General features: G+C 33.6%; 1 protein-coding gene across 2 annotated transcripts; it reads left to right on the top strand.

The window, feature by feature from the left end:
• The first annotated feature begins 11,758 nt into the window (after positions 1 to 11,758).
• Positions 11,759 to 20,803, top strand: LOC126589533 (gibberellin 2-beta-dioxygenase 8-like). 2 transcript variants are annotated; one of them, XM_050254851.1, is made up of 4 exons: positions 11,759 to 11,930; positions 13,096 to 13,570; positions 19,452 to 19,773; positions 20,335 to 20,803. In XM_050254851.1, exons 2-4 carry the CDS (start codon positions 13,113 to 13,115, stop codon positions 20,566 to 20,568), a joined length of 1,014 nt encoding a protein of 337 aa, XP_050110808.1. In that variant the 5' UTR covers positions 11,759 to 11,930; positions 13,096 to 13,112; the 3' UTR covers positions 20,569 to 20,803. The 2 variants fall into 2 exon arrangements, with proteins under 2 accessions (XP_050110808.1, XP_050110809.1); XM_050254852.1 differs by having other exon boundaries at positions 11,796 to 11,930; positions 13,052 to 13,570.
• Positions 20,804 to 21,208: the final 405 nt, after the last annotated feature.

A 21,208-nucleotide genomic window follows, 5' to 3' on the forward strand; every position in this document is an offset into this window, starting at 1 on the left:
TTATGTCGTAGTATCCTACTAACGACCTTATGGTTTGGATTCAATCATTGGTTCTAAAAGAACCCCTTCCATTCAAAACACATTTTGAAGCAGTTTCTAAAACAATATATCGACATATATTTCGTTTGTATACTTTATACAAACTTTGCTCCAAACTTGAGACCATTGTAGTACAATACTAACAATATATTCATATGATTAGTACTTCATCCATTATGAAGTTCCATTTGTTAAAATAGGTTATTTTCACTTTGGTTAATAACCTAAGTGAATGCACGCTTCCAGAGTCCCACTCTGATGTTCCTTTCTTAAAGGCAATAATACTCTATCAGTTGCTTTGGTTCTGATCCTGGGATATAGTAATATCTTAAAGTGACAACCCATGTGGTTTTTCACCTTTGGATATCATCTCACAAGTCCATACATGTGTCCCTTTTGTGATTTTATGACACATATCGTTATAAGGGTTATGAAAGTGATTTTCTATCATATAAGAAAATACTTTCTCAAATCTTCAACATTTGAGATTTAATTTCCCTATTAAACATTCTTGAGATAGCCTTGCTATATCAATAAGTCAAATTTCAAGTCTATATTTTAAAATTGACCGTGTCATGTTTTGTCAATTTTCAAGTAACATCTATGTTCTATCAAGTCTATCAAATAGACTTTATTCATATCTTGTTGCCCAAATTATGACATCACTCCCACTGGCCTTGTTGTAACTTAGCATTCATTCAAAAACTTAACGATTATATTTTCTTGATTTGAATGCATATTGCTCCCACTAACTTGTCTTGGATCTATTGACAATCATTGGGATCCATTAGCTTATTGATGATGTCTCAACAATTTTGAGACTATCAAGAACGCTAGCTAACACAAGTTATTTAAACGAACATACACAAAAGAATTCCTTCTAAAGTAACTCCATTTGAAATGTGTGACTTGCTTTATCAAGCTCATTCATTTAAATTATATGGTGTCATACACCATATTACAAGTTTTAGTCATACTAAGACCTTTAATGTAGTCATATAAGAATTATCTAAGTCTTTAGTGGAAGCATGGCTCCAACTAAGGATATAGAAACTCAACCATTCCTTCTAGGTGGTTGATATAATTCTTTATCAAAACTACATAGAGCGTTATAGTTACATAAGATGTTGAATTTGGATTGTCTTGTTGTTAAACTATATGTTGTGACTCATTTTGAAACTATTCCCTTTTGTTTCATCAAATTTGTCCATGGGCTTTGTTATTAGCTTGTTCTCATAAAAGAGAATGATGGACAACTCCCAACATATAACCATTTTATGTTAGGTTGACGAAACCAACATTCAAAGACTATTCTTTAAAATGTCACACAACATAGAATTTTAACGTTTTAAGGAGCTTGAGTCTTTTAACAATTAAAATTACAAACTCTTAATAATAGTCAAGTGCTATTATTCTTTAGACAATTATAAACCAATCATATTCAAGTTTATATCCATTTTCACACCTCCCACTATTTCTCATGACTTTAATGAGAAATCACTTCATACATTCAAAATGTATAAACGTGGAGTATACGGGTAGAAGGCATTGTGTAGTAGCTTTAAAACCTTTCAATCTTGTTTGTTTCAATCTTCACTAAGTTAATGTCTCGTTATTAAGTGACTAAAGTCTTTAAACATTTTATAGATTTAGACACTTTTTTCTTGGTTTAATCACTAACACAATTGACATTTTAAAAACAATTTAAAGAATGCCTAATTAGTTGTTCAAAACTACTAATTGAATCAAGAGTGATCTTGATTATTGTGGTTTAAGTGATAACCATATAAGAAACGTTTTTCTTATTACTTATATCATTATAATGTGATCTTCCTTTTCTTCAAGAAAGGAATCTCTAGACCTTTGTCAATTCATATAGAACTCATAGGTAGACAATTGGAACCAAATCTAAAGATTCATTGTATCATTCTATGTCTTACATGTGAGATCTATCCATAATTGATAAGTCTAAAGTTTGGTTATCACATTACAATAAGTGATATAAATCTTGTATCTCAACTAGGATACAACAAGACAATATTCAATTCATAACACTACTTTAAGGAAATAATATATTAAAAGGCATTCATCACATTACATTAATATGATAATTCAAACATTCATAATGTTTAACACAAAAAGTATTAGCTCTATACATTTAGAGACTAATTCAAATACGTTTATACATTTAGGCACTTATAGTGGTCTTCCATCATATGAAGCCACATAATAAGTTCTTAACAAAATAAGAAAGTTTGAAGACCATCTTTAAATGCCTAACAAACTTCCTAAGTAGTAAGCAAAAAACATAGTGGCCGAACCCTTCTCCACATTTTTCCTTGCTTGTTCCTCTTCTACTTGGCTCCTCCACCTATATACAATTATACAAGCGATTAGCCCTTTATATCAAATATAAATATTTAGAAGATCTAACAATTAGAATTGAAGATAAGAACATAAACCATACCTTGTGGCTTGTCCTTAAGAGTTGCAAGGTATAACCTGCAATTCCTCTTCCAATGCCTCTCCTTTCCACAGTGGTGGCGAGTCCCCTTGGGCTCCATTGCCTTCTTTTTCTTCACTCATCCTTTCGGCTTAGGAGTGGGTGACTTCTTCTCCTTCCCTTTGCCTTTGCCTTGCGGCTTGGCCTTGGAAAAGGATGGCTTGTTGTAGGCTACTGCAGCAGTCCCTACAACGTTCTCTTTCTTCATAGTCTTCTCGATAGTTACTAACATGTTTAGTAACTCAGAGAGAGTACTATCCATCTTATTCATATTGTAGTTCATTACGAACTGCGAGAATGAATCAGAAAGAGAAGCCAATATGAAGTCCTGGGCCAATTCCCCGTCAAGTGGAGTACCTAGGTTCTCCAATTGTTCAATGAGTCCTATCATCTTCAGTACATGTTGATGCACTGGAGCCCCCTTGACCATCTTGGTCTTCACAAATTCACTAACAGTGCTAAAGCGACGGTTGCGCGTCCCTTCACCATATAACTCCGTAAGATGGAGTATGATGGAAGATGCACTGTCCATGCCCTCGTGCTGTCTTTGTAGCTCCTCATTCATGGAAGCCAACAGTTAGCACTTGGCTTGTGTATCATCCTCAATGTGCTTGTCAAGGGGCCGAGAGGTATGTGAGGTGGGGCCTTGTCTAGCACGTAAACAATCTTCTCCAATGTTAGGAGAATCTTGACATTACGATACCATGATGGGAAATTGTGCCTCTCTAGGCAATGTTTGTCGAGTATTTTCGCGAGTGTGCTTCCAACCATATCTAAATACATAAACAATAAAATAATTAGTTTGATTGTTGATTAAGTCAAACGATTCGGGTCTTTAAACCGAATGACACCACCCACCATTTTTGGCAAATTCCATATCCCTCAAGATGGAATCCGGGAGATTTCAAAGAAAGCTCCTAGCGGGTTACGGGAGGCTCACTATTACCAAGCCCACCTCACGATGAAACGATGTCGGCTAGCAAAAATAATAATGAGAGGGTACAAGTACCCATTCACAACAACCTCTTGTGATTACCCATCTTTTTGGCCTCTAGAGAAAAATGCCTCACGATGATACGATGTTGGCACCTTTTCTCTTAGTTAAGTTTTGACCCACCATGCCGGTTTAGATAGGGGTTCAAGTATGACCTCACGATGATACGATGTTGGCCACACTCGTTGCTTACCTTCACCTCATCAAATGTTTTAAATAAACTCCTCCTAAGTATAAGCATGCACTTTGCACTCCCCCATGATAGGGTGAAGGCCGTGTACAAGTCATAAACGATTGGAGCCTACCATGGTGGAAGGCCACGAAAAAGTGTTCAAAGCACTCTTACGCTTTCAACTTAATATTGTATGTTGGTTGAGGGATTTTAAGGTCTCATAAATTTTTATTTATTTAATCATATTCAAATAAATTGTCCTATTATAACTATTAGTCCAAAGTTAATGAAATTAGTAGCGTATGATATCCCCACTATTTGTTTTCATAAAACAAATCAATATCAAAACATTTTTCAAAATATTGGAGATATATATAACTACTAATTGTATTCATTATAGTTTAGTAGCGTATGATACTCCCACTATTTGTTTTAAGAAAAACAAATCAATATCAAAAACGAATTTTTCAAATATTGGAAGTAACTACTACTACTACGGTTTTTGTATTCCTTTGAAATTGGACTTTATAGTTATCTTAGGCTCTTGGATGACCATGGACTTATTGGGTTATTGCAACAACAAGCCAACATTGTTGAATAAGAACTCGGGGAGGTTGTGTCAATTTAATTACGTGTTTTTCAATCCAATTAAAACATTTTCATTGAGCCATTAGAAATGAAAGACAATCATTCATTGCTAATTAGGGCGTTGGACCCATTTAATCTTTAATCTCATGTCAAAACCCTCTTTTAGTTATGTCTCCTTACCAATAGTTAAAGAAACTCTAGTCTAGCACTAGAGGGAATCAACTAACTAAAGGAGATTAAGAAGTAATAAGAATTACAAACCGATTTGCACAAATTCCTACAAATTACACATACTAAGAGGGAGAGATAGATTAATGTCCTAGGTGACAAGGTCCAATTGAAACAGTAATTAAAACACATTCCCAAGGTTCAAACAATTTGAGTTTAGCGCCTTATCTCATAGCTCAATTATCGTTTAAGGCATAAGTCCATAGTCATCCATTTTTCTAACTACTTAATCACATTAAATAATCATATGGAATGCAACATAAACAATTAGATTTAATGCATATGGGCATAATAATATTATGAGTTTAAACAACCAATAAAATTAAAATCAAATATTTTAACTTTTTATATGGATGGGGCCTATTATGCAAATATGAAAAGTTAGGGGTCAAACCGTAAATACTTAAAAGTAAATATCAACTTTTCAAAGATTACAAAATAACCCCACAAGTGGATAAATCCACTAGGGAGGCCGGCCACTTAATGGGGATGGGAGGTTTCTTACACAACATGCATTAATTCAACATTATGAAGAAAAAATTAAATTTTGCTTGTTACTTGGTTTTGCTTTAAGGACTTTAAGAAAAGGGTGATGGAAATTCACCTAGTCAAGTCTAGGGTTGAATTAAATTTTTTGGGAAGGCTATGAATGGTATGTGCATCATCCAAAACCTCAAAACAATGTATGAACACAAAACAAAACCATTTTCACCAAAACCAAAACCATGAACACCAAGAACAAAACCATGAACACAATTTCAAGATTTGTACATTCTTGATGATTTTTCAAACCCAAAAACAAAAGTGACAAGAACTCTTCTTTCTAGCTTTAAAAGGATGTGATAGTGGTTTACAATAAAACACAAACACAACCCAAAACCACCCCCAAAACCGTGCCCTCCCATTTGGAATAAAAACCCCAAATTTTAGTTCTAAACTCAATCTTCATTCATGCATCCAAAACACTTTTGCATGCATATCTTTTCAACTATATTTACATTTTTCAACCATTGAAAAACAAAAGATAAACATACTTTGAATGAAGCAATAATATGTCATACATAAAATTAAAACCCATATGCATAAAATCCAAAAGGACATATCTAACATAAACCTTTAGCTCTGATACCACTTGAAGGGAAATTTATGAGATTTCATGTGGGATTTCTAGTGACTAGCATGCATATACAATTCAAGATTTATATACGAAAGCAACGGAAACATGTTATCAAATAATATCAGAGCTCTAATCATGCAAATCCCCTTCAAGATGCATAGGTTTATGTAAGATGCATCAAAAATAAATTCATATAAAAGAACAAAGTTTAGGAGTAGTTTTATATCTCTTGATCTAGATCTTAGACCAAGGATGGACCACCTCCAAGACCTTTGCTCCTTGAACTCCTTGAGCCTAGCCTCCTTCCTTGCCTCCTCCACTTTGTTTAGAATGAGTGCTCCTAGGTTCTCTTCAAGTTTCCAAAATTGAAAACCTCTAAAGATCCTCACCCACTAGTGTAGTGAGAAGGATGAAGGAATAACCAAAAAGGGTGAGAAAATGATTAGCTAAATCACCCTTATGGTGGCCGGCCTTGTGTGAGTTTTGAGAGAGAGAGATGGTTTCTTCTTTTTGAGAAAAACAACACACAAAACCCTAATGAACTTTTTCACTATAAAGTTCCTTTTATAACACAAAGAAACCTAGCCAACAACTTGACTTCCTATCTCTCATTTTCACTCTATATGGCCGGCCCCTTTAGTGTTGTTTGGGCTTTTGGGCTTTTATTTATTTCAAGTCATCCAATGCTTGAATAAAAGCCCAATGGGTTTAGGCCCAATGGGCCCAATTAAACCCGAACGTTTCTTTAAGCCCAAAACGATCTTATATCGCTTTTATGATTTCTTTAGACTTTCTAATTAATCACAACACTTAATTAATCCAATTAATTATTTCCATCATCCATTAGTTACTCACTACAAGAGTGTATTGGTGAACAATCGTTTTAGGTTCTAATTAGCAAGGCAGTGAGGTGATTGGCACCAATCCAATTGATCATATTTAATCCAATCACTTAGTGAATTAAAACTTACTTTTAATTCACCTTCTTCTTTGATGGCTACATTTAATCATCTAGAAGAACTCACAAGCCATGAGTGACATCTAACCATATATCATGGCTACCCAAGCTAATGTAGAAGTTGTTCGGAGAACCTATTCAGTTGGAATTACAATGCAATTCGATCCTTCTCTAAAACAATACTCTCAATCACATCACTAGGGTATGGATATAATATGTCAAACCCCTAATGTGATTATTCCATGTTATATGATTCAATTGAGTCGTATAGGAACGCTTTCCTTTATTACGCTCGATACTTCGGCCGAAGATTCCCGAATCATATCTTAGAGTATTCATCCTCTCATAACGAGGATTAGAGATTCCTTGTTGAACATTCACTTACCTTCATGACTAAGTGGCTTAACCCCGACTATGCCGTGGATACCCTCGAATGGAGTGACTTTGACATAATCAAAGATCAAGTACTTAACCACAAGACAACGATGATGCCTTAGGTCAAAGGACTACTTACACTATTCCAACCATTAGAGTTACTTGCTTGACATGTGAGTAGACTTCCATGCAAGTACTCTCGTTCGATTGTGTTCAGTGAACTCATTCCCTTAATGAGCACCTACATACTTGTCTTAGTGTCACTACACGAATGGGATGAGACTTTCCATCCTTCTAATTGAAGGGGACATAGTATGTACCGGTCTATGTATTGTCAGTATCCCTCCAACAATCTTATGACCAGGAACCTTTTTGGACATGATGGTTATGTGAAGAAGGTCTCTATAGTCTAACATCATTAGATTACTTCTTCCATCAATCCATTGTCCATGGATTCACTATTTATGACATATATCGTTTATAGAGATAGTCCTAATTACTATCTTTGCCATTTGATGTATAAGAATCATCCATACATCCATTCATTGTCCTGAAAGGTTTCTTCAAAAGATTGACTTTCAGGGCATATCTCCAACATTAGGAAGAATAAGTGGTTGTAGCATTGAAAAAGATGAAGCATAGAAAAGTAGTGGACCCAAATGATATACTGATCGAAGTGTGGAAAGTCTTGTGAGAGACAAGAATAACATGGCTCACAAACTTTTTCAATAGGATTTTGAAAATGAAGAAGATGCCAAATGAGTGGCGAAATAGCACATAGGTGCTTATCTACAAGAATTAGGGCGACGTACAAAATTGCATGAACTATAGGGGTGCGTTTGTTGCACTAGACTATCTCAGACTGGACTAGCTTCAGATGCTAAGTTGGACTGGCTTAGACTAGACTAAGCTGGATTGACTTAGTGAAGCGTTTGGTGCAGTGTCGGACTAAAAAAAGGATAATAACAAATTCTAATATTATATTTTTTCATTCATATTTTATTAATATTTTCTATTATTTAATACATATTTAGTAATATTTTATTACAACCACTGTTTATTTCTTTTTTCATTCTGGAAACCTCCTATCTCCATTCCTAATTTTTTTTCCTCTGATCTTCCTTTTTCTTCCTAATTTTGCTTCGACCCTCTCCCTCTCTTCATCCTTTTCTTTTCCTTTCCACTCTCTCCTCCCTCAAAACAGCGTCATTCATCACCCCCCTTTTGTTCTTTTTTTTTCCCTTTCCTTTTCTTTGCTATTGTGATTCCTCTAAATTATTTATGGGACCACAAATTCTGATTTCCCAACTTCAAATCCCACGGAAAATTGAAATCGTATAGAGGCTCATTTCTGCAACGCCATGGATTTCACAACCACTCTGTTTCTCGCCCCTCCTCTGATTTTCTGGGAAAAATGAAGAATTTTTCAATTGAGTTTGTTGTTGTTATCGAATTGATTTTTTTTTTCTTCAAATTTTGGTGGTTGGATGTTGAGAATTAGGCGATGAGTGTGGTGGGTTTCAAATTTGGGTATAGGTGGCTAAAGTTGCAGAGAAGCAGACGACTTGTAGCGTGAGGACGATGCAGCGTGCAAACTTTGTACGCAGCTTTAGAGATGGGATTAGCAATCCTATATGTTTCGGGCCGCGTAACTAAGAACTGGTAGTGAAGGACTTAGTCGGCACGAGTCACACTTAGTCCCATTAAACTTAATCCTTGTTCCAACCAAACACGGATTAGAAATCCCAACTAAGCCAATCCAGTTCAGTGAAGCTTAGTGAGGGCAAACAAATACCCTCTAGGGGTATTAAGTTAATGAGTCATACAATAAAGCTCTAGGATAGAATAATTGAGCACAGACTGATGCAAGAGACACGGGTCTCAGACTACCAATTCGGGTTCATGCCAGAGCGCTTAACCATGGAAGCAATCTATCTCTTACAAAGATCGATGGAAAGATATAAAGATAGGAAAAAGGATTTGCACATGGTCTTTATAGATTTGGAAAAGGCGTATGATAGGGTCCCAAGAGACATTCTTTGGAGGATTTTAGAGAAGAAATGAGTATGAGTAGCATATATCCAAGCTATAAAGGATATGTATGATGGAACAAAAACTGTCATAAGAACTCACGAATGACAAACCGAAAGCTTCCCTATAACTGTAGGGTTACATCAAGGCTCATCTTTAAGTCCTTACCTTTTTGCATTGGTAATTGATGAGTTAACGAGACATATTCAAAATGATATTCCTTGGTGTATGCTTTTCGCAGACGATATAGTGTTGATAGATGAAACTCGGGAAGGAATAAATGCGAAGCTTAACCTTTGGAGAGAAGTGTTGGAATCTAAAGGTCTTCGCCTAAGTCGGTCAAAGATAGAGTATATGAAGTGCAAGTTCAGTGCAAACAGAGGCTCAAATGAGTTAGGGGTGAGAATTGGAGATCAGGAAGTGCCAAAGAACGACTAATTTCGTTACATAGGATCTATCTTGCAAAAGAACAAAGAGTTGGATGAAAACCTCAACCATAGAATACAAGCTGGATCGAAGAGTGCATTCGGTGTGTTGTGTGACCGTCGTAAGCTCAAGGGAAAATTTTATAGGACGGCAATGCTTTATGGCATGGAATGTTGGGTGGTGAAGTATTAACACGTACATAAAATGGGTGTAGCGGAGATGAGAATGCTTCGTTGGAGGTGTGGGCACACGAGAAAATATAAAATTAGGAATGAGGATATCTGAAGTAAAGTAGGAGTAGCCGAAATTAAAGGAAAGATGAGAGAAAATCAGTTACGATGGTTTGGACATGTGAAACGAAGGCCTACTGACGCATTTAAATCTAAACGCCCAAAATTCTTCAAAGGGAGACTTTGGATGCGGTCCCTAGTTATGAATAGTCTTTGACTGAAACCTTGTTGGTTTTCAATTTTTGATCCAAGTCCCTGAAATTAATTGATAATTTATTTCTATGTACGTTACTATATTTTTTAAATTAAAAATTAAAATTTATAGTTGTTTATAGTAATGAGATTTTAAATAAAAAACCATAATTTGTGGGATTAAAAATATTAAAATATAAATATACTATTGTGTGTGTGTGTGTAAACATGGGTACATTCATAAAAAATAACCAAAACATTATTGTATCAAAACATGGGTACATTCTTCAAAATGGGTACATTTAGCAAAAATAAAAATGGGTACAAATAAATAAAAAAATATGGGTACAATACAAATAAAACTTTAAAAAATATGGGCACAAAAAGAAATTAATATATGGGTACAAATTAAAACTGAAAGGAAAATTGGTACAAATTAAAAAAGGGTTGCAAATTAAAAATGGGTACAAACTAAAAATAAAAATATATGATAAAAAATTTAGCCACAAATATAAATATACTAATTGTAATATTTTTAATATTAAATTAATATATTTAGAAATAAAAAATATTTTATTATTGAAATAATTAATGATATTATTAATACAAAGGACCTTGATCAAAAATTGAAAAGTAATAAGGTTTTAATCAATAGAGTAGTAAAAATAAGGATGAAAACCTAATTACTCCTTCTTCAAATTATCTCATATCTCGAAACACTGTAGAAAAAACTGTTGCAGTATCGGACTCTTCTGCAACTGTTAATTAGAAACTGTTAAAAGGAAAAAAAGACAAACTGAAGTTGATATAAGGTGGGGGCCCTGACTAAGATGTTTGGATAAAAAGGCATGTTTGGATTCAATCAAGCTTTTCTAGTTCAGCTCCGATGTTAAATCACAACTACATTTGAGATATATAGAAAAGTATGGCTTGATAAATTAATGTGTTAGATTAAATTTGTAAATTATGTAATGTGTTACAATAAAAAATAAACACGTTAATTAAAATTTAAGTGATAATTCAACTCAACAACCGCATTTTATCATTTATAGAATATGATTTAAATAGATGATTTATTTAGCATTACCCTATTATAATATCAAAAGACGGATTTGTGGCATCTATTTTTTGTCAAGGAGATGGCTAAGAGATTGGCAAACCTTAATTATTTGGCCCCATTGTGACAGGTAGACTTGGATGGTTGGATTGCATTTGGATCTCGAATTTGTAGATTGTAAAATAAATTATTATTTGTCATTAGTAACTAACACTTAGCGTAAGTATTTTTTTATTTGTAAGTGAAAGTTTTGAATTTCGACTATTATAAATATTGAGTTCGATATGTAATTATAAAAATAACTTACATGTGATTTAGAACAAATTCTCAGCCTCCTATATACAGTTGTATAAAAAAAGTACTGAATGATCATTTTAATTTTATAATTTCCACTAGAAATTCCAGTTAACTAATTAAGAATGAGCCCTACCATTGTATGTGAGACCTACCTTCATATTTTTTATCAAGCAAAATAATTCTTAGACTAAGGGAGAGAAGGGTTTGAACTCAAACGAAATGAGTTAAAAATGAAAATCTTATCAACCAAGACAATGCACCACTTAACATATACACATGATATATATATATATATATATATATATATATATATATATATATATATATATATATATATTAGTGTTAGCTTTATGTGTCAAAACAAATAAAATTCTGAAAATTTGTTTTATAGAAAGAAAATAAAAACTCTGTAAAGTCACCAGATTCAAGGCTTAATTGCACTTTCAAAACATGATCATATTATCTATACATTTTGTATGTTAACATATTCAAACGCGTCTTATCCATTTCAGCCATAGATTCCTAATCAACACACTACTACTAATCACTCCACCTAAGCTGTTGTCAATTCTATTCCAAACTTCATGGCGTAGATCACTATATATTTCTCTTCGTAATGTCCTGGAATCCTAGAATTTTCTTTCATATTTAGTCAATTTCGAAGTATTACTTTTCAAGAATGATTTAATTTGGAGCTCTGAGGAGAACATCAGAAGGTTACAGGTAATCGGGTGCACTTATTGATCATAACGGTTCATTTAGTTATTGCACAAAAAGAATGATAAAAACAGGAAAAGTCCGCACACCTGTTTTCACTTTCTATGCATTCCTGTTTATCTTGGTCTCTTCAACCCTAGTCTTAGGGTTTCATCATCCATCTTCCTAAAATCGTCTGCAAGAGAAATGGAAACATGAAGATCATAGTTATGTGTAGCTAGTTGAATCTAATTTAGGTATTCTTTCAATGATCATTGTTGTAAAAACCACTCTAGTATGAAACCAATAAATCCCTCAATTAAATTGCTATCATTTTAATAAATAAGAATAAGCACGTTTATTAATGATTAAGTAATAAACCAATCATTAATATTCATGTCTTTTAGTTTTCAAAATTTTGTCTATAAATTTAGCCTCCCTAACCTTACCTCACATATTAATTTGTTATTCCTAAAAGTAGATGTCTTAGTGATTACAAATTTATCTTAATGGTTTTAAAGTATGTGTGTGTGTGTATACATATATATCGCCATGTGTGTGTATATCATATATATAGCCAACAAATGGCAATATGCAGGAGACTAGTGTTTAACAGTTTTTCGGGTATTTGATGAACGCACAAATGGTTATAGGCATAATTTGATATGAAAATTGGTGTGCTTATACACATAATTTGTCTGACCAATTTTGTTTCTATCTAGCTTGATAATCCTTGAAAGAACTAAATAAATTTTAACGTTTCCGATCATTAAATTGCATTGTGGAGTAACCTTATAACTGCAGCATTTGTTAAAAATAAAAAATAAATAAAAAAAATCCTTTATTCTTTTGGAAATTCAACTGTATAATGTTACGCTTTCCTATGTGATGGTATATATACTTGACGCTATATATTGTGAACACAAAGGTAATATAGGATTGTAAAAGTTGTGGATGGTGCTGCTTTTCTACGATACAAGCGATATCAGAAGACATAAGAAAGAGTGTGTGCTCTTAATATATAACTGAGCTATAAATCATTTGCTTGTGTTTCATATTAAATGTTAAGTTTGTGCATATGGCTTAATTTCATAATGTTTCTAATTTCGTGGGATATATTCAATTAATTACATCCTTCATATTCTTAGGGTTCAAATATTGCAAATTCTGAGGGTTTAAAAGCATGTTTCAGATTCCAAGGCAGTACTAATGGATTTCGAACCTCCATTCCAACAAACCTGGAAGGCAATACTCTTACAGAATTCCAGCCATGAAGCATTATTAAAAAGTCATGATTATGACAAGCTTTCTCTTGCTGAGGAATGTGAGCTGCCTCTGATAGATCTTAGCCATCTAAATTTGGGTCACCTAGAGAGAGACAAGTGTATGAATGATATCGCTCAAGCTGCAAACCAATGGGGTTTCTTCCAAGTTGTGAATCATGGAGTTTCACAAAAAGTTATAAAGAGCATGCAATATGAGCAAAAGAGGCTATTTCACATGCCCTTTGCAGAAAAGGTTGAAAAGAATTTCTTGAATTTATCCAGCAACTGTTACCGCTGGGGAAATCCACAAGCTACTTGTTTGAGGCAGTTCTTATGGTCAGAAGCATTTCATATATCACTCAACGAAATTCCAACAATGAATGATCTTCACAAGAGTCTCAAGTACGTACTTTTCCTATTTCACCTTTAAAATTTTCTTTTCACCTTAATACATTCTGAAAAGAAAAAGGAACAAAAATATATGATAATATATTTGTTAATTAATTAGCTAGGCTTATGACTACAAGAAACACAATAGCAGTGTAGATGCTTACTTAAATTTCCGAGAATGAAGATGACGTGGATAATGTAAGAATGGTACTTTGTTTAAGTATAGAATAAGCATATACCCTTGATAATGATATCTTGTTAAAATTAAGAAAGCAACTCATGCTTTTAAAATTGTCGACTAATATGCATTTAGTTACAAGAAGTTTCATACAAAGATTAACGTGTTGTAACTAAATAGTCACTTTCTAGTAGTCATCATACACTTTGAAGCTTGAACTATAAATCTTAAGTTTACTTCTGTGATTAAGGATTTTTATTAGGTCCCATGAGATTGTCACTTAAAAGGAGTCATTTGCAAATGCCTTTTACATATCTTTGCAATAATCATATAGTGCATTTCTTATCTCTCATATCCAATTAATGTTTTGTAGTACATTCTTTCTCGTTTGCCTCAAATCCCTTGAAATAAAAAATCACTCCCTTAAAATTAGTTTAAACGATTTAATATATATCATGTACGTATACATAAACGCTTTATAAAAACCAAGTAGACGATGTATATATTTAGATTCATATGCTTTTAGTAGGTATATTTATATTCATTTTTACAATGCTACATGTCGTAACAATTAACATGGGAAGTTTTGGATTAACCTATTGGAAAATATAGGACAGATGATCTTGGTTTTTATCAAGTAACAACCATACCGATTGAATTAAATTTTAATACGACATTATCGCAATGTTTTATTTATTGATATATTATAATATATGTGAAAGACATAATTGATATACCGTGAATGTAGAATATGAAATTAATAAATTGCTTATAACATGAGTCATTTGCTTAACATACCAGTGGAACTATTACACATAAAAACTCTTAGTCTTGAAGGACCTAAAAGCATACGCATTGCCAATTGGACCATATATTTTCATTAGTTAGTAAAATTAGTTATTTTTAGCAATATTATTGAACTCTAAACTAAACTTCTTGCGTGAGTATTTTTCTAAGATTTCATAATATCTACATTTGCAAGACACCAGTGACCAAGGAAAATTAGAAAAATCCCAACCCCTACTGCAGCATATCTACTGTTATGTTTGTGGTCTTTGTGGTGGATTTGTATCGTGGTGCTTGCACTATAGTATGGAGGTGCTTCTATTTGTGGTAATCTTGGGAGTTTAATTTTATGTATTTTTGTGTGAATTATCTTCAGATCAATGTATTGGTGTCATGCCCTGATCCTGACGTACGTCCAGGATCGACACTTAACGTCACCAAGTACCTGTATATCTAACATACCCCGCCTTTGGGATATGGACAAAGCACAACTCAAGATTCAAATTGCGTAGTAATTTTTTGTTTACTCTATGGTTGCATCTAACCTTTTTGTTAGACTGCCTACGTACCCTTCAATGGGATCAAGCCATTTGTAGTTCACCATTTGTTAAACTCTAAACTTTTTGTAAAACACTTCCTAGCAAAAAACGTAGAGTACCACACTACACATCAACCATAAGCCAAACAAGAGTTGTCATCTTGCCATTCAAACACACATACGCTTTCCAACACCATTCCACAATCACGTCAATTAATAACTCATACAATACACCAAAATGCAAGGCTAGAGCGATACAGTTCGGCTGAAGCCTACATCTATGAAGCTTTCTCAATTTATATCGAATCCAACGAATCAACGAAGTCAAGGATGTGATTTTGAACCACTCAACGAAATCCAACAACATCAAGTTTTAGACCACTCAACGAAACCAAAATACTAAGTGGGATTTCGGACCACTCAATGGAATTGCGGAGTAGAAGGGATTCCGGACTTCTCAACGGAATCCGAGTGGATACAATTCCTGACCACTTAACGGAATTGCGGAGTACAATGGATATTAGACCACTCAACGAAATTGCGGAGTACAATGGATATCAGACCACTCAACGAAATTCCAAAGCAGGATACGATTTTGGACCACTCAACGGAATCCAGACGGAGTAGGGAACCGGACCACTAAATGGAACCCAGTTTCGGACCACTCAATGGAATCGAGCAAAAGTCCAAGAAACATAAAAATTGCTCGAAGAGACAAGACATGAATCAAGTTACTCAATTCACGAAGGCTCAACGAAATGAAACAAGCACAAGTACTAAATTTAGAACGAATCAAAGAAGTAAGAAATGAAACGATATTGAAGCAATGAATCCCCATGACAATAGGTTAATGGTCCACTGATAGCCTTCACATTTAACAAACAATCCAACATGCATTTCAAATAACATTTCACAAATATTCCCAATGCGCAAGTCAAATCACATTTCATAATAATAGATCGATGGCTAATTATTAAAAATCACATTTTAATAGAAATCACATTTATAAAACCAAGTCATATCCACAAAGGATACTAAAATACAAAATCAGGGTAATAACCATATCACATATAGTAAAGTCACTCATCGAGATAGGTCCGCAAAGCCTCACTAAGTCTCTAGTAATACTAATTTTAGAACTTAAGGACGGTTACAAACATCTAGATCAAAGTCAACCCCAGTAATTCAATTCATCAAGATCTAAATGTTGGATTTCCGATCTGTCAGTTCCTAATGTCTTGAAATATTACGTACTATAATGTACTAAAGTTTTGTGTTGATCCAACGGTCGGATCGTCGATTTATATAATGATCAAGTGGTGTACCATAATGAAACTAGGAAATGCAATTTAACTTTAAAACATCGTCAGCCCACTGGCCACGCACTGCCGCATGTGCCAGTTTTCGACGAATGGAAACTCAATTTTCCAACAAACTCCAAAAATTATCAAATTTCACAGATTTGTAGAACACAACAAGGGGAAGAACTTTTTATACTTGGGCCGAAGTCCAATTCACCTAGAAAATAACTTAAATTGACCTCGATTCGTCAGAACCCTAGAAATGGGTGTTCTTGATTCGACTCCAAAACAAGCTTCGACGCCTCAACCAACTTATGAGCATTGTTCCTGAGGTTGAAATGAGTTGATTGATGGTCGTAATTGACTGTAATACTTTCAGGAATGGTGAATCACCGCCATAGACCTCTTGACGCCACCGACGCTATTCTTCGAGAAAATGAAGTCAATCCTTGTCGAGTTTGGGTGAAAATGGAAAAGGGATTGATTGGATTCGAAGTGACGATCAATATGGCACTGGTACGATCATCAACGATGGCCATAATAGGGAGATATGGTTAGGTTGAGTCGGCAGGTCGAAGGGGGTCTGGGTTTGGCTAGTTCCCCCTCCCCTCATTTCCCTCATTTCTCTCCTTTCTGATTTGCTAGTTTCTCCCCTTCTGTCCCTCCTTTCTCTTATCTTTTTCCCAACTTAGCAGTACATGTGGCACCTAGATTGCTGCTCTAGCAAATTTGGAGCCTTCTAGATTAGTGGTTAATTACTATTTTACCTCTGCATTTAACAACTAATATCTCCTTCGTTAAAACTCTGTTTCACGAACGGTTTTCGCCTACACACTTGTGAACTCGAGCTCTATCCAAATATGTAAATAAAAATGACAAAACATATAGGAATTAAATACATCCTTGAAAAGTCCGTTTAGTTCATTAAGGGCGTTTTCATCCTTTTACTTATCGAAAAAAAAAACTATATGCTGTAATTATAAACGCATCAAAACTAAGAATACGAAATATGTAATTTTAAATAGTGAAATCCAGGGAAGGGATTTCACAATTGGTCATTGGAGAATATATAGACTCATATGATATCATGTGAGAGGGCTAGAAAAAAAGAAGAATAGTATTTAGAAAATTACTAACCAAAATACCATAATATATATCCAAAGTAATTAAAAGTTAAAGTTAGCATCTCATCAACAATCTTATCTATTTAAAATAATCATAACTATTCTAGACGAGTTTTCATATTTTGAAACTATTCCATGATGTCATCTATACTATTGAAAGAATTAGTAAACTCATTAAGGATAATAAAAATTTACAAATCCTAGTACTCAAAGTAAGAGATAGAGCAGAGTAGAGTAGAAACATATAAAAGTTTATAGAAAATAATAGAGTTTTACCAACCTTATTGTTTGCTTATTCAATAGATTTAGAATTTGGAATGGTAAAATACATATGAAATTTCAAAAGAAGAGGGGGAATCGTTAGCAATGCAACATGAAAGAGATTAGATTGTGAAGGAAGAATTTTTTTTTTAAATTAAAACTGAATGATGGGTTTTAATTTATAGGTTATGAGTCCTGCTCTCTTAAGGTCCTCATTTGAGGACTTGTGAGGACTAAATGCGTAATAGCAACAAGATTATATTAGTTTAGATTCAATAGCTAAAAATATTTGGCAACTTAAAACAAAACAAAAAATTGATTTTTCCTTTGGTTCATAGATTTTAAGTTGGTTTTGGTTTATTAAGTTGTTAAATATTTCAAGCCTTTAAATTTAAACTAATATAATCTTGTGACTAATATGCATTTAGGCCTCACAAGTCTTCAAAATGAGAACTTTAGGAGAGCAGTACTGATAAAATATACTTAATTCTGCGATAGAAGGACAATGTGTTGGAATGAAAAAAGAGAGAACGCTTGAATTTGTTTGAAGCATTGCCTAATAAAAGGGTTTGCAAAGCAATAGAACTAGGTGTATACTAATCTTATTTTTTTTCAAATTCATGTTAGGTCTGGATCATCTTGGTCCCTTTATACCTCCGCCAGTGAAGAAACATATCATTAACTGGGAATGAGGACTTTTTGTTAGCTATATAGCCTATACGTGGATGGATAAAGTACGTTTTTTTTAGAATCCATCTGCATTATATGGATAGGGATTGTAGGGTAAAGAGCACCTGAATATGTCGCATTTCGTACTTGAAGGGAGACATGTTGTCATTTGTCAATCGAGCAGGGGGACGTCTAACCCTACTACGTTCTTGCAGGCAGGCACCATCCATTGCCTGGCCTGCCACATGCATGGATCAGTCGTTATCACGTGATTACCACATATGCATAACATGCATGAATGTCTTTGGCCCGACAGGCTTTGGGTAGATTTCAATAGAGGTCATTCACAAATTCGAATATTCATACTTTACTTAGCTTGAGAAATACAATATTTGTGGTAATTTTAATCGGGTATGCAAGCGAAGTAAAGTACGAATGTTTGTACTTTATGTTGCTTGCATAACCTATTTGCCATTCACAAATATTATAAACCCGTGTTTTTGTTACTGTGGTAATTTCATCCAAAAATATTTTAAATATGTGTTTGTTTTATTGATTGACATCATGGATTTTGTCAGTGTGATAGAGCTAGCGTCACCTGCTAAAAAAAATTCATATGTTTCTCAACCGTAACTATATCACATGAGCTAACAAAATCACGTGAAAATGCTGTGCTCCTACCCCAAGTATTTTGTCGCCACAATATGCTTATGATCATAGACTAGTAAATTATTTATGGTCCGTTTGATAATCATTTTAATTTTTATTTGAAAACATGTTTGGTAACTATTTTTAGTTTTTTTTAAGAGAAAATTGAAAATCAAAACCAAACTATATAAATTTTGAAAGCTCAAAAAAATATCTCTCAGTTTTTTGTTTCTGTTCATTGGAATAAAAATTGAAAACATTAACCAAAAGTTTTTGGTTTTTAGTTGTCAAAAAAGCAAAAAATGTAGATGAAATGGTTATCAAATGACCTTAGTTTATTATTTCCCCCCAATTTTTATTCCATGTTTGGTTAATTACCGTCTTATAGGTCAACAATTGAAGCATTCGTGAAGATGGTATCTGGTTTGGCTAAAAGCTTAGCTGAAATTCTGGCACAGCCTTTGGGTGTCAAATCGATTTACTTTGAAGAGAATTGCCCACCAAGAAGTAGTTATCTTAGACTGAATAGATACGCTCCACGTCCGTTTCCTTCGCAAGTGTTTGGCCTCGTCTCGCACACTGATACCGATTTCCTAACTATAGTTCACCAGGACCAAGTAGGAGGTCTGGAAATATTTAAAGATGGAAGATGGATGGCAGTTAAACCTAATCCTGAAGCTCTCATTGTCAACATTGGGGACTTGTTTGAGGTAATATTCATATATCTTTAAGTTATATTGTTCAAATTATACTTTGTATAACTTAAGAGGGGTAAACGTTTCAGTTTTAGTAGGGTTTTTACAAGGATGATTGTTGAAGGATATTAAAAACTAAATGATGTGGTTGTTGATAATTGAATTATTATTTAAATGTTGATTTTAACATGTTTATGTTTTATTGTTGGCACATCATTTAGTTTGCAAATTTAATTTAAAATTTTAGTTTCTCTAGCATTACCCTTACTTTTATTATTAAAAAAAAGAATATATAAGTGTATAATCGGATTTTAGATATTGGGATTAGGGTTTGACTCAAATTTTTTTTTTAAAGTTAAATAGGAACTTTGATATATATTAAAATTCAACATATCAAGATCTTGCTTTGCGCAAATTAGAATGTTTTTCGAATATATATATGGGTATTTCTCATACATATTGGGGAAATAGTATCATAAATAGGTACTACATATGTTCCAATTCCAGCTTCAAAAAATATCTCTTGGAAAACATATACCCTAATATATGTGTATTCGTATGTGTCATATAACGCAGGCCTTGAGCAATGGCATATACAAGAGCATCAAACACCGAGTGGTTACCGGACAAGAAGTTGAGAGGTTTTCTGTGGCATATTTCTACTGCCCCTCCTACGATGTAGTGGTCCGAAGCTGCGGTGATGAACCATCAACTTATAGGCAGTTCACTTTGAGGGAGTATAAACTCCAAACTCAAATTGATGTTCAGGAAACTGGTGAGAAAGTAGGGCTCCCAAGATTTCTCCTTTGAAAAACATATCTCAAAGCTGATGGTGATTAAAATTATATATATATATATATATATATATATATATATTATCTTTCTACTTGATATATGTAAAAGAGGACAATAATCATAAAATGACAAAGTATGGTATGTGATGTGAACCATTTTTTTCTTTCTTTTATCTTTTATATATAAAGCCAACAGCCCCTTTTGGGGATAGCTTCACCAAATATAACATAAAAAGGCCTATTAAATATTATTTTTTCTATTTTTAAACATGTTCAAAACATTTTAAAAAGCGCATAGCGCCGGTGATAAAAAGGCCTTTCGCGAGCGTACAATAATGTAATTCAATCAGTTGTTTGTTAAATATTATTTTCTCTATTTTTAATGTAAATTCAATAGAATGTAGATGGAAATTGAAAGACCGATTTTATTATGTGGATTCAGCTGCTTTGATTGGTTTATGAGAGGTTTCTTCTAGCATTGTCTAATATTATTCATTTAGTCCAAATATTTGACTTTCTTTTTATCATAAAAAAATAAAAATATTGAATCAATTCACGCATATAAATACATTTAAAATGTGTAAGTCGAGCGTAACACACAGTGATTCAAAAAATACTTTTGCACGCGCGTAAGCACGTGCATGAAGGCTAGTTCA

Source organism: Malus sylvestris, chromosome 11 (genome assembly GCF_916048215.2).
Source record: "Malus sylvestris chromosome 11, drMalSylv7.2, whole genome shotgun sequence".
Taxonomy (NCBI): domain Eukaryota; kingdom Viridiplantae; phylum Streptophyta; class Magnoliopsida; order Rosales; family Rosaceae; genus Malus; species Malus sylvestris.